Source organism: Hippocampus guttulatus, chromosome 1 (assembly GCF_054856545.1).
Source record: "Hippocampus guttulatus isolate MCC_2025c chromosome 1, RoL_Hgut_1.0, whole genome shotgun sequence".
Taxonomy (NCBI): domain Eukaryota; kingdom Metazoa; phylum Chordata; class Actinopteri; order Syngnathiformes; family Syngnathidae; genus Hippocampus; species Hippocampus guttulatus.
The window spans coordinates 17479562-17494106 of record NC_141261.1 but is presented as its reverse complement, the minus strand read 5'-3'; the positions used below and the strand labels follow the sequence as shown (position 1 = coordinate 17494106).

General features: G+C 43.7%; 1 protein-coding gene across 1 annotated transcript; it reads left to right on the top strand.

Annotated features, from left to right (window-relative positions):
- The first annotated feature begins 5354 nt into the window (after nt 1-5354).
- Nucleotides 5355-9748, top strand: LOC147210720 (kelch repeat and BTB domain-containing protein 12-like). The gene is made up of 9 exons (XM_086130566.1): nt 5355-5525; nt 5712-5893; nt 5982-6114; nt 6653-6886; nt 6988-7346; nt 7416-7689; nt 8569-8716; nt 8792-8989; nt 9600-9748. Exons 1-9 carry the CDS (start codon nt 5355-5357, stop codon nt 9746-9748), a joined length of 1848 nt encoding a protein of 615 aa, XP_085986692.1.
- Nucleotides 9749-14545: the final 4797 nt, after the last annotated feature.

Sequence of the window (14545 nt, the reverse complement as noted above, 5' to 3'; positions counted from 1 at the left end):
GAATGTTTTCACAATAGCTTTCTCACATGATGCGTTGTTATTGTGAACTTGTGCAGTGTGTGATTCCCCCTCCACCACCCCGCCGGGAAAAGAATGACCATGATGCTCTGCCTTTTTACGTAAAAGAGCAAACGACTCATAGGAGGGAGTTACTTCTTTGAGTAGAATGACTAACAATGTGACGAGAAAGAGGAAGCATTCCTGCACTTATTAACCCTGGTTGTTGTCACACACATGTAAATGTCTGCAGTTAAGAACATTTTGTTGATCACGCCAAGCTGAAATACAGTAATAACTAGGGAGAAGAGGGGGAAAAACACCACAAACATCACACTTTAAGATTAATGAACCGATGAAGAGCATTCATGTTTAAATGGGGGGTGGGGGGTTGAGAGAAAACAAGCTACAATAAATAACCAGTGTTAGCAAAGACATGTATTGATTTACATGATGTGACATATATCGCAGAGGCATTCAGAGATGTGTGCTTCCCATTTACTTGACGCATTATTTACTTCTTGGACGTGTTTGATAACCTACTGAATTTGTAGGTATGGAGGGAAAAATAAAGTCAGGTTATGTTTTGCGATCTAGTTTTTCAACAAGCTTCATGGGAGAAAACATAATTAAGAGGCCAAAGAAATGTTAGGAAAGCCTTGTATTTAAAAAAAAAAAGAAAAAAAAGTGACAATTATTATCACTACAACCACCGTTTTACATTCGCCTCTAAAGTTTGGGGTCAAATCTTGGATGTGTGAAGTTTGCATGCTCTCTCTGTGTTTGTATTCTGCCTCCAGCGTCTGCCACCATCGCCAGAACATGGATGTCGGCTTCATTAAAGGTTCCAAAGTGTCCATAGGTGTGAGTCTGAGTGTGAATGTTTGTGCCCTGTGATTGGCTGACGATCAACCTGGCGGTTGCCCAAGGTCACCTGGGATGCACTTCAGCCTCCCAACGACCCAAATGAAGACTGTTGGTTCAATTTTATTTTGTCAAGTGGGTGCCCAAAATTAAATAATCTGGAGCCAGATACATATTTTAAGTAGTTGTATAGTTTACTTAAAAAGCAGCAATTACCCCTCCAGCATTTGATATTTTAAAAATAATTTCCAAATTATTTTCTCAGCCCGCCCGTGTATTGATCAAGCCCCCCTGAACCCTGGGAGAGAAAAAAAGACACACGAAAGAAAAATACATGCATCCGAAGGAAATGTAAAACCTGGTGGTAAACCATTACAATCGCTCAACCATCCACAAAGTGACTATGATTGCATACCAAAGGTTATGTGAGTTGATGTCAGTACAGTGTAATTTCCGAAAAACAAAAACTGTTGTCCAACTATTTCTGCACAAAGTGAAGTACACGGTGTAACAAAGCAAACTAACCGTTTGTCGGCAGGTCTGTTTAATCAGTGACACCTAATCAGGTGCTGTGTGCGTACGTGTATGCGGTCACACTCTGTGTGCACTTTAAGTTGGCCACAGTTTTAGATGGAGACTTGAATTTAGTTAAGGAAATGGACTGCTACTTTAAAATCCAAATGTAACATTTTGGTCTTACGGGACAAATACAACATACAGGCATATTGAAGTCACTTCACAAGAATTCAACAGGTCACATGAATTCATGTTGAAAATAATCTCAACTGACTTTCACTTGCTGTACATTACAAGCTATCTGAAAACATTTGGTACAGATAGATGTCCGCATTGCCAGATAATCAGTACTTGAGATTTGAGATGATGTTCCTAGGACATTTTGTCCACCACTGGTGTCAAAACAAAAGACAGCTGTGACATCCCATTATGAGATCACTTGCTTACCGGATTGAAAATATGTGCCCAAAAAAATAAATAAATAAATAAATCACATTCAAATGTAAAACATGCAAATATGATGCAGAAAAAAGTGTAAATCTGGTCTCGAGTCTTGATATAGTTCAGTCACTTAAACATCAAATCTCACTTCCATTTTGTGGTATTGTGAAAGATTTTAAACAGGGAGTAGGATTGTACACAGTGAAGCAACAGTGTTGTGTTTCTAGAGCTTTTCTGAAAGCAGATGCTCATTTTGTCCGTTTATACAGTGTAGGCATTCACAAACCCACCTCCATTGTAGATTTGGGTGTGAGGTATCTATGTTTTGTGGATATATATTGTTTGCACAGTTTGTAACTATTTTGTTATGGCTACCTTTTATTTTGAGTGCATTTCCACTGTCGACCACTAGTTGGGGCCCACATCATTTTCTTTGATAGTCTAATTTTTACAAAAAACAAAACAAAAAAAAAGAGTAAATGTCACTTCTTCTGCTGTCCTGCTTTTTAATTCTACAGAAAGCAACTGCTCAGTGTACACATCTTTGAGCATCATTCTTGATGGATATTCTGATTTGTTAATATGGAAAGACAGAGGGATTGTTTTGGGGTTATCCATTGCACCTGCTCTGTCATCATATTGACTATGTTTTAGCATGATTGCATTATTCTTAAAATCTGTTTGAAAACATTTAAAAAATATTGTGTCCTAATTGCTATAAAAACATGCCTTGGGAGTTTTGAAAGAGGGGATTACAATGTCAAGGTCAAGGTCAAAATGAACTTTATTATCCCAAAGAGGCAATTCCTTATACAATGAGCGGTCAACATAAGGAAACATGAATAATCCTTACACACGGACACAATGTACAATATAATAACACAGTACACAAAGTTGTAAGCCATCCTATTTACTGCGGATTTCACTTATTTGCTGAGGTGGTCTGCAATGTAACCCCCATGGTGGTGAGGTGATTACTCTATATCAGTGTACATGCAAAGCTGTAAATGACAGAAATAAATCTATCCATCCATCCATTTTCAATGCCGCTTATCCTGAACAGGGTCGCAGAGGAGCTGGAGCCTATCCCAGCTAACCTCAGGTGAAATGCGGACTACACCCTGAACTGGTCGCCACTCGGCCCCAGGGCACATAGAAATAATTATATCCTGATATTTATCTGATGGTTTATACCACGTTGGCAGCCACTTGTGGAAACCAAAGGCCCAAGTTGTCATGCTGGTCTATTTTAAACCCACCACCCTCCCCAAAGAACATTTGACAGAAGTAGCAGCGATCACAACTACAACAGAGAGTGAATAAAACAAGCTTATCTTAGGGCAAAGGCTCTGATCTGAGGAAGACTTCCTGGTATGATAGCCCAACTGCATGGTTTGCTAAAAAGTCATACATGCATGTGACTGCTGACATTGCAAAACTGCCCTGTGAAAAGTGTGAAAAGTATGCTAGCACTCAAATGTGTTGTTGTCCTCTTTGACAAAGTGATTTTGGCGAGAGGGTTTAAAGGCAGACGGCAAAGTGTATGAGTGCTTATAGCACAGTTCTGAGGTCAGGGGTTTGAATCCAGGCTCCGGCCTTCCTGTGTTTTCCCCAGATACTCCAGCATCTGTCCACTATAGAAAAAAAAAGTGCATGTTAGGTTCATTTAAGATTTTAAGTTGTCCATAGGGGCGGCCTGGTGGTCCAGTGGTTAGTACTGTATGTCGACCTCACAGTGCAGAAGTGCAGGGTCCGATTCCAGCTCTAGCCTCCCTGTGTGGAGTTTGCATGTTCTCCCCATGCCTGTGTGGGTTTTCTCCAGGTACTCCAGTTTCCTCCCACATTCCAAAAACATGCATGGCAGGCTGATTGAACACTCTAAATTGTCACTAGGTGTGAGTGTGAGCACGAATGCTTGTTCGTCTCTGTGTGCCCTGCGATTGGCTGGCAACCGGTTCAGGGCGTCTCCCGCCTACTCCCCGAAGACAGCTGGGATAGGTTCCAGAACCCCCCCCCCCCCCCCCCCGCGCGACCTTTGTGAGGATAGAGCGGATTGGAAAATGGATGGATGGAAGGATGGAATTGTCCATAATTGCTGATGTGAGTGGTAGTGATGGGAAAATGATGCTTCATCAAGCACATCTTGAGATTGTGCTCTTGCTTTCCACTGCATCTATAAACCAAGCGGGCCATCTGTCAAAAACGATTACAAATGCTTCATGAAGCTGCATTTGTCAGTCACTAGGGAATGGTGTCTGTCAATGGACATAAAACTCTATACACCCCTAGCCAAATGTTTTGGTGATATAAAATAATAAGAGCCAGATAAATAATTTCAAACGTTTTCTCACCACCTACAACCTCTACAGATCAATTGGAAAAAAATGAATTATCTACTATTATCAAACAACAGCACACTAGTTTGTAAAAGGGGATTGGGCTGTGTTCAGAATTAACCAATCACATTCAAACTTATGTCAAATGGGGGCCAGCACACACTTGCAACCACTTCAGGGTGTACCCCACCTCCTGCCAGAAGACAGCTGGAGTAGGCTCCAGCACGCCCGCAACTCGTGTGAGGTCAAGCGGATCAGAAAATGGATGGATGGATGGATATTTTTTGGAAGTAGGGCCAAAAAGTTCAACCCTTAACCAATTATCAATCACATATCTGAGAGCTTTCAAATATGTTTTGGTGAAATGGAGCCCGGCTTGGATGTTTTTCTTTGTAAGATAAGGCTTACCGACTTGACACCCTTCCTCATTAGCTTAGACAAAAGAAAGTAGATTCTAAACAGTCAGTAGATCTTTAATTATTATTGTTGTCCCTTTTTCCTCACTTTTAGAGGGAGAATTTCCTTTTTGGTCATCTTATAGTTGTGTCGTATTTACTTCATTTGATGATGGTTGTCTTCACTGTGTTCGATGATATATTTAAATATGTCATGCCCTTCTCCATACTGACCTTTGAACTTCTGATGTTGTTGCAGACCTTGTGCTGTGCTGTAAGAAATAACTTCATACATGAAAAACATACCAGAACAGATTAACTTTTTTTCGGACAAATCCGACATTTTAAATAGAGGCATGTTTGGACTGACTGCCTATTGAACATTTGCAATTGTTTAATTCTGAACACAGCTAAATCTGTAATTATGAGTAATGTAATTATGTTGTGAAACAACATAATATCATTTTGCTTTAATTTGCTGCTTTTAAAAATTTTCTTGAAAAAATATGAAAAAAAACCCCCCTGGCATTTGAGCAGTAGTGTGTCGACTTTTCATATTCACTGTATGGGTGCTGTGACTGGCTGGCTCCAGTGTGAAAATGGATGGTTGTCAATGTCAGTGGGGGGATGACATTCCGCAAGTCTGTTAATGAAGTCGATCATTTGCTGCATGCAAAACATCATGAAGCAAAGGCTTCATGTGTTTTTATTTATTCTTTAGACTCTGTTCTGCTAAGAATTCTCCAAAGAAAGAAAGGAAAACAAAAAAGTCAGTGTACTGACAGAGTGTGGAGGTATCAGTGCAATGGACACACTCCTGGCGGCCACTGCTCAGGCCGAACATGGAGCACATCTTCTCAGGCAACTGGAGAAGATGAGAGATGCCCAGGAGCTCACTGACGTGGTTCTGGTGGCTGGCGGCATTTCCTTTGCTTGCCACAAGGTGGTGCTCTCTGCATTCAGCCCATACTTTCAGGTGCGCGTCAGTACAAAGTGTGGCACGAAAATACTATACTTTTACCCTTGAGTACAAGTTTGACAAACAATTGTGTAGTCTGTCTGTCTTGGTACATTAAAACATACCATCACCAGTATGAGTAGTTTCGTCTGATTATTTGAGTGCATTACAGAGGAACAACCACACGTTTCTGTTTATGTCTAGGCCATGTTTACATGTGGTCTGAAGGAAACGAGGGGAGGTGTAGTCCCCCTGAGAGACACTCCTGCTCACAGCCTGGAGCTTCTGCTGGGTTTCATGTACCGCGCTGAACTCCACCTGTCCAATGACAACATCCAGGCAGTGTCTGCTGCTGCCTTCCTGCTCCATGTTGATGGAGCCTTCAGGTGTGAAAGATAATGCGTTTGTTTGCTCATATATTGGTGGGACATTCCAAGCGAAACGTATATGCATCCGTTGTTTTTACTACTTTAGGTTGTGTCAAAGGCACATGGAGGCCAGTATGGACGCTTCCAACTGTGTTGGTCTGTACCACTGGGCCAGAGACTTGGGGGCCACTAGTTTAGCTGACTGTGCTTTCCGATACCTCTGCCAACACTTTACACAGGTGCAATTTTCACTTCTCTGTTCTATGTTATTTAATTGACCCTAAGACAGACGTTCGAACAATGATGGCTCTGCTGAGGAAAGTCCAGGTAAGGGCTTGCGCACGAAGCAGTGTTGGAATTGTTTATTATTCTTTTAGGGGACAACAACATACCCTAAAACACCTCAATTTTGCAAGTGCATACATACGGGTAAAAATGTAGCTATTTTTGTGGTCACACTGCAGCTCAAGTCAGATTTTTTTTTTTGTCCATGTGCAACATATATCAGATTTTTTTTCATGCAATGTGAACTGAAAAAAATATGATTTTTTTTTTTCAAATCCAACCTGGCTCTCTTTCACATGTGGAAACAAATCGGTCACTGTATGTGTCTGCAGTATCAACGGTCATCTATACACACCCGACCTATATGCGCAGGCTGGGTGGACTATTGACTACGTGAATCTCTAAACGATTTAATCACGTGACGCCATCCTTAGTCGACGTCGCCCCTTCATTGCTGCTTGCAGGTTTAATTGATTTTGGTTTTCTTCCAAGGTTTGTGAGGAAGAAGAAGTCCTAGATTTGGACGCTCAAAGTCTTGCAGATCTGCTGGCTTCAGACGACCTCAACATTTCCAAGGAGGAGGTGATGCTGGAGCTGGTGTTGCGTTGGGTGGCAAAGCGACGAGGGGACTCGCAATGTGAAGCTCAGGCTGTGGAGTTGCTGCGTCGTGTACGGCTGGAGCTTGTGGATCCCGTATTCCTCCAAAAAGCTCGGAGAAATAATCCGGTGGGGGAAACAACAAGGAGGATAAACATGCCTTCGTGTTTATCATGTGACCCCAATCCTAACCCACCGATATCTGATCATTATGTATGTTGAGCACACAGGTTTTGCTACGAGACTTTGAGTGCTTTCGAATGTTTGACGCTGCCCTCCAGACCTCGGGTCTGTGCAAGGCATCAGCCCCGCCTCGACCAATCCTTCGTTACGGAATGGAGACCACCAACTTTCTGATCTGCTTGGGAGGCGTGAACCACGACGGGATTCCTTCCCGCCGTGGGGGCCATGCTGATCTCAGTTTTTGCTTCGCTCCCAAAGACAGAAAAACGTACTACATCCCCTCTCCTCTGAAGGGCTCAGGGGGCTTTGGTCAGATTGTTGGCGGGGCTGTGACTTGTAACAACAACATAGTGGTCGCCGTCGAGGCAGAGGATGAGCATAGAATGAAGAGAGTGGATATCTACAGGTGTACACGAACAGCAAATGTCACTATTTTAATTCACCATCTGACCTGCTCAATTTGTTTATGTTCCAGGTACAATCCTGCTGACAAGTCCATCTGGGTCAAGCTTTGCTCAGCAGCACACAGGGACATGTGTGCTTTTGGGCTCCTGGGCGATGCAATCTACATGATTGGCGGTCAGATGAAAGTGCACCATCATTACATCATCACAGACAGTGTGATGAGGTGGTCGTTGAGAAGAGGAGGCAGCTGGATCTCCTTCACCCCACTGCCTCTTCCTTTAGCTTGCCACAGCACTGTTAGCCTCAAAGAACGCCTTTATGTGCTGGGAGGATGGTCGCCACAGGTGCAAAAATTTTCGTTTCCCATAGGGATGATTACAGGCCAAAAAATGTGACAAAAGTGAAAGCTTTCATTGTTAAAAGTCCCAGCAAAATTTGAATGTGAGCGCGTGTAATCCAGAGTCGACAAAAGAGCATACATAATACCAAATTAGTATTTGCACTTTGAACAAGCCAACGTTAGCCATGGCTGCTAAATTGGTAGCATGAAAACGGTGCTGAATTTACCTGTCATCAATCATTTTACCTCAATCCTGAATCCTCTCAGTTGCCTGAGGTCCTTCTACCTCTGAAAGGCAACTCCTTTATTACACTTGGTTGTAGTTTTTTATTTTCCTGATGTGGATATTTTGGCATTGTCTCAGCAAAGGTCTTGAAGCCCACTGTAACAGGTCAGCGCAAAGCCGTGGAGACTTGCCCGCGAATGCACGATAAAAGACACTTCACCCGTCTCACTATTTGTCTGTTTGAGGTCCCCCCCCCCCCCCCCCCCCGACACCATGGTTACACAAGATGGTGTCCTATAGGGAAGTGTTTTTCACAGCACATTTCACTCAACAGATATGACAAAAAGTTTATATACATACTGTATATGACCTGAAGTTTATGAGCTACAATGCAGTCATACTGTCCAGTACCAAGCTGAAAATGAGTACGGTATTAGAGAATTGTAAGATAAGGCTGCTGCAATAATTGTAATGTACATGGCCATTGATTCTAATTCTGAGATTATTCTGCAACATTTCAGTACCAAGTATGTTGTATTCCACTACACCCATGCCAAATGAAACAACCGTCATTATTAGCTCCAAGCCATAGTTCTGTGCACTTTTTAACATTGCACTCAACCCTATTTCTTTTTTCTCGTATATCCTCTCTGTCAGAACCACCCAGAAGAAGAACCAGACAAGCTCAGTAACCGAGTGTTCCAGTTTGATCCTGGTAAAGATAGATGGAAGGAGTGCGCCAGGATGAAGCACTCGAGATATCGCTTTGGCGCTGCCATTCTCAATGGAGAAATCTACATTTTAGGTCTGGTCTCAATCCATCAAATTTGTATGAGTAATGGGCAAGAACAGGGAAAGGTGATGCTCTTGTGTTCTTCAGGTGGTATAGGATGTGATGGAGAAGACTGCGGCCAATCACGTCGCTCTCTGAGCTGTGTAGAGATTTACAACTCGGAAACAGACACATGGAGGCCAGGCCCGAGTCTTCCCACATCGTTACTGTCTCTCCGAAACAACACCTCTAATGCAGGCGTAGTGCAGGGCAAGCTGTATCTCTGTGGATACTACAAGGGGGCGAGTAAGTTTAAAATTCTCGCCCGCCACACACCGTCTCATGCCACTGAACCCAACTTGGACTGGGCCATTGCAAAACAATGACGGTTGGCAACTCACATCCATGCAATGAGCGATTAAATGGTGAGCCTGTATCGGCTTTTGAGGCTGCCCAAACAGTGTATTGTTCTTCAACACTTTCATTAAACTATTAAAAGATTGTATGATTCTGGCCAGCTGGGTCTTCGAATCTAAAAATGCATTTTTAGCGTGCGTGAAATCTTATGTGCATGTAATCTGCGATGTGGCTACATCATATAGCGGCAATTCAGTATCTGAATCCCAAAACCAGTTGCCAAGTGACTGGCGAGCTGACGCTGCACACTGCGCTACAGATCGGTTATGTTCGGCCGGATCGCTCAGTGTGCAGCAGGCCGGAATTAATCATGTTGAAATGTTATGGTGACAGTCGTGCTGTAGTGCTGGATGATTCATTGATTTTATTGAAGAAGGAAGTTGATGCAAGTTGCTTAAAAATGCTTAAAAATCTGATGGGAAAGCCATACGGCCCAGTCCTAGATCAAAGTCTTCAGTCTTGTGAACCATACTTTATACATTGTCTATTTTGGCTGCAGGTCGTCATGAGATCATCACCAAGGAGGTTTTGGAATTGGACCCTGCTGTGAATGCGTGGGCAGTGGTAGAAAGACATGCAGCAATGCACGACAGCTATGGTGTCTGTGTGGTGGCTAACCTCAATCCTCGTGACCTCCTCACACAATGAAACATCCCTTTATGGCTCGGAGCGACTACGACGTTTCAACCAAGGAGCTGAGGGAGGCGAACTTCCAACCTTACAAGAAAAATTATGGCCTGCGTCAGCCCCGGGAATCATAAACTGACTGTGGATGTGAAAACTCTGGATGGTCTTGTAGAGCAAACAAGCCACGTTTGGTCATTTCTACAAATGAGGGAAGTAACGTCTTGCAATTTAAGGGATGCAAATAAATAAAGCCATAAAGTTATGAAATTTAAAACTCTTGAGTTTTCTTGGGACTGTGCTTGAATCTGCCATGTAAATTAATAGATATATGGTACAGTACCTGTATTTGCAAGGAACTGCATTCTTAAAATGAATTAAATTGAATCATTTGTTGCTCGTCATTTTGGGAATAGTAGTACCTTTATAACATCTTTAATTAAATTTAAAAAAAGGCACACGGTGCGACCCCCAAAAGCTGTACAATTCCACAAATCACTGCTTTGTTATTTTAACTTGATAATTGGTGTGTCATTTGACTGTTTTGCTTTATCTTTGCATTCATCCTGCTGTTATGTTGAGATTATATCTTTATTTCATTTTGCACTTAATCTTGTTTTTAATTATGTTTTCTTTGTATCTGTTTCACACTTTGTCTTGCACCATTAAGGCATTTGCAGGCATTTGCCTTAATGGTGCAACACAAATAAACTTGGCTTGCCTTGAGATAATGTCTGTTTGGATCTACATAAGCAGTGGTGGGAAGTAAGAAAACACATTTTTTAGGTATCTGCACTGGAAGATTTATTTTTCTGATGACATGATGCAAAACGACTTCCGGGGTGAGAGGACGCTGGCGTGTATGTCGCCGCTTCTCACTCCAAACTTTTCCAAAACTTTTCAGATATTTCTTCTGATTTTTCTTTTGCCCTTCTGTTTTTGGACTGTTTGGACTGTGATTGATGTAACAAATCATAGCTTCACCCGATCAATCAAACCCCAAATCGTAACTTAGTCCACGGGCTAACGCCGGTAGCTTAAACTTACCGGCTGTCACCGCACCGGCCTTTCTCCCTCGTCATGGGGCGGCACAACTTCGCCGCCTTTGGGTTATTTCTGATACTTCTGACGTTCTGCCATCATCCAGTGACAGGACTACTCCACTATTCTGTCGCGGATCTTCTCCGGATCCGGAGGATTGCACCGGAGCCTCCACCGCCGGAACTGCACCATCATCCTGACATCGCTCGCCTGCCTCGACGTCGCTACATTCACCGCGGGTCGCGTAGACATGTTGACTACAAAAATCCTGGCTCAATCAACTCGACCTGGTCCACTTCTCGACGTCCTCCCAGAAACCGCGGCCGCAACACCAACTACTATGCAGTAGCCCGCCTGGCTAGGTCGGCTAACAGCACTGCCGCCATCAAACATGACACCTCCGCTGTCAACTTTGGACTGCTGAACATCCGCTCACTTACGAACAAGGGTCACCTCATTCAAGACGTCCTCGCCGAACGCAAACTTGACTTCCTCGTTTTAACAGAAACCTGGCAACAAACAAACGACTTCGCTGCTCTGAATGACTCCACTCCTCCCGGCTTTGTTTACATCTGCCGTCCCCGTGGCAACGGCCGTGGAGGAGGCCTCGCGGTAATCCACCGCGAGAAGTGGAAAGTCTTACCAGTCTCCGTTCCTGCATCAAGCTCTTTTGAATGCATGGTGTTTAAACTCCCTGGACCCACGCCAACCATCATTGCCACAGTTTATCGCCCCCCGAAGCCACATAGCGATTTCATCAATGAATTTTCCAGTTTAATCACACACTTATCCACTCTCTCGCCAAATTTAATTTTGCTGGGAGATTTTAATATTCACATGGACAACCCCGACCTGCCACTCACAAGAGACTTCACATCCTACCTGGAGAGCCTCGCGATACACTGTCTTACTGACTTCCCCACCCACATCAAAGGCCACACATTGGACTTGGTTTGCTGCTCTGGCTTCTCCCCCTCCAAGCCCACTGCTGATGTTTTTCCTGAAACCGATCATTTCCTCCTCACTTTTAACATCGTACTCCGTCTCTCTACAATCAAAACCTCCCGCCTCATTTCTTTTCGTAATACCAAAAATATCAACATTGACACCTTCTGCTCCATTATCGACCGTTCCCCGCCCCCAGACGCCCTTTCAAACCCGGATGACCTCACCGCTCACTACAATGCCTGCCTCACAAATATTCTAAATTCTCTCGCCCCCCTGAAGACCAGGACTGCTTCATTCTCTACATCTGCCCCCTGGTTTACACCCGCTCTTAGATCATTGAAATCAAAAAACCGCCAACTTGAGCGACTCTATAAGAAAACCGGTCTCACCATCCATAAGGACATGTACACTACCCATATCACTAAATACAAGGACCAAATTGCACAAACCAAATCCAGCTACTACTCCGGCCTCATCCTCTCCAACGAAGGAAATTCAAGAACTCTCTTCTCCGTCATGAACAAAATCCTCCGGCCACCAAACTCTCTCCCCCTCCACCTATACTCCACAGCAACCTGCAACTCCATAATGGAACACTTCAATCACAAAATCCTTAAGATCCATCACCAACTCCATCAAAACCTGCCTGCTCCCCCCCCATCTGAACCTTCTTCTCCTTGTCATCTCTTCTCCAGTTTTGTTCCACCAACGACTGCTGAATTATCCAACCTCATACTCAAATCCAAGCCCACCACTTGCCAGCTTGATCCCCTCCCTTCATCTCTTGTTAAATCCTGCCTTCCTTCTGTGCTTCCTCTCATATCTGCTATTATCCACTCCTCACTCTCTTCTGGTATTGTCCCATCACTCCTCAAAACTGCTGCTATCACCCCCACACCGAAAAAACATGGCTCTGACCCCAACAACTTTGATAACCTCCGCCCCATCTCCAACCTTCCATTTATCTCGAAAATCCTTGAAAAAACTGTTGCTGCTCAACTCCACTCCCACCTGTCCCTTCACTCTCTCTATGAACCCTTTCAGTCCGGTTTCCGCCCCCGCCACAGCACAGAGACTGCCCTAATCCGTATTGTGAATGATCTCCTCATAGCATCTGATTCCGGTTTAGTCTCCATCCTCATCCTCTTAGACTTGAGCGCTGCCTTTGACACAATCTCTCACCCTATCCTCCTCAATAGACTCTCCTCCATTGGTCTCTCCCACACTCCCCTCAGTTGGTTCCACTCCTACCTCACTGGCCGCACTCAGTTTGTCCAGCTCAAATCCTTCACCTCAAAGCCCTCCCCAGTCACCACAGGTGTACCACAGGGATCTGTCCTAGGTCCCCTTCTCTTCATCATCTACCTCCTGCCTCTTGGCCATATCCTCCGCAAATTTAATATCCACTTTCACTGCTTTGCTGATGACACCCAGCTCTACCTCTCCTGCAAGCCAAACTCCATACTCCCACCCCCCTCCCTCACCTCTTGCCTCTCCGAACTCAAAACATGGTTCACAACAAACTTTCTTAAATTAAATACTAATAAAACTGAAGTCCTCCTTCTTGGCACCAAATCCACTTTATCCAAAGTAAACAGTTTTTCCTTCAACATTGACAGCTCCCTAGTGTCCCCCTCCCCCCAGGTTAAGAGTCTGGGTGTCATCCTGGATAGCATGCTCACCTTCCACTCGCATATCAACACCATCACCCGCACTGCTTATTTCCACCTCCGCAATATTACCAGACTTCGCCCTTCCCTCACCCCCCGCACCACTGCTATTCTTGTCCACAGTCTTGTCACATCCCGCCTTGATTACTGCAACGCTCTCCTCTTCGGCCTACCTCAAAAGTCCCTTCATAAAATCCAGCTGGTCCAAAACGCCTCTGCTCGCATCATCACAAAAACATCTTCCCAGCAGCACATCACCCCCGTTCTCCAACAGCTTCACTGGCTCCCTGTTCAACATCGCATCAATTACAAACTGCTTCTATATACATATATGGCCATCCACAACCTGGCCCCTCCTTACCTATCCGACCTTCTCCAGGTGCATATCCCCTCTCGCTCCCTCAGATCCTCGTCCTCCCTCCGCCTGTCAGTGCCCCCTGCCCGACTGAGCACCATGGGAGCCAGAGCCTTCAGTCACGCTGCTCCAAAGCTCTGGAACAACCTACCTCCGGACCTCCAAAACTGCACACCTCTTTCCACTTTCAAGTCCCGTCTAAAAACACACCTGTTCAGGATTGCCTACAACACATAGCTCTTCCATTTCTTAGCTCTTTCCATGTTTTTATGATTTTATGATTTTATGTCCTGTTTTTATATAATATCTCGTTTACAAATTTTTACATTGTATTTTCTTATTGTCTGTACAGTGTCCTTGGGTGGCATGAAAGGCGCTTTTAAATAAAATGCATTATTATTATTATTATTATTAAAACGTTCAGAGAGGTCAAGTCAACCGTGGTTGAGAAATACGGACAGCCGTACTAACAATATTTGGAAAAGCATGATGTTCTACATCCAGGCATCAATTAAGATGTTTGTTTTTAATTTTGGCTACAAAAATAAAATGCCAGTGCATTTCATATTGTATCATTTGCACATTTTTCATTTGGTTCTTGTTGTTTAGCCTCGTAAATCATGATTATCCTGTTCAATTTTGACCTGCAGAAAAGTGTATCCAGTGATTCTTTGTTTCTCATTGTGAACACAGATTTCTTAAAAGTATTTTGCATTCTTATTTTTTATGGTGCCAAATGATCAAAACAGGTATTGTAAATAATGGACCTAAAAATAATTTGGTACATTTGCATTGCATGTTTAAGAA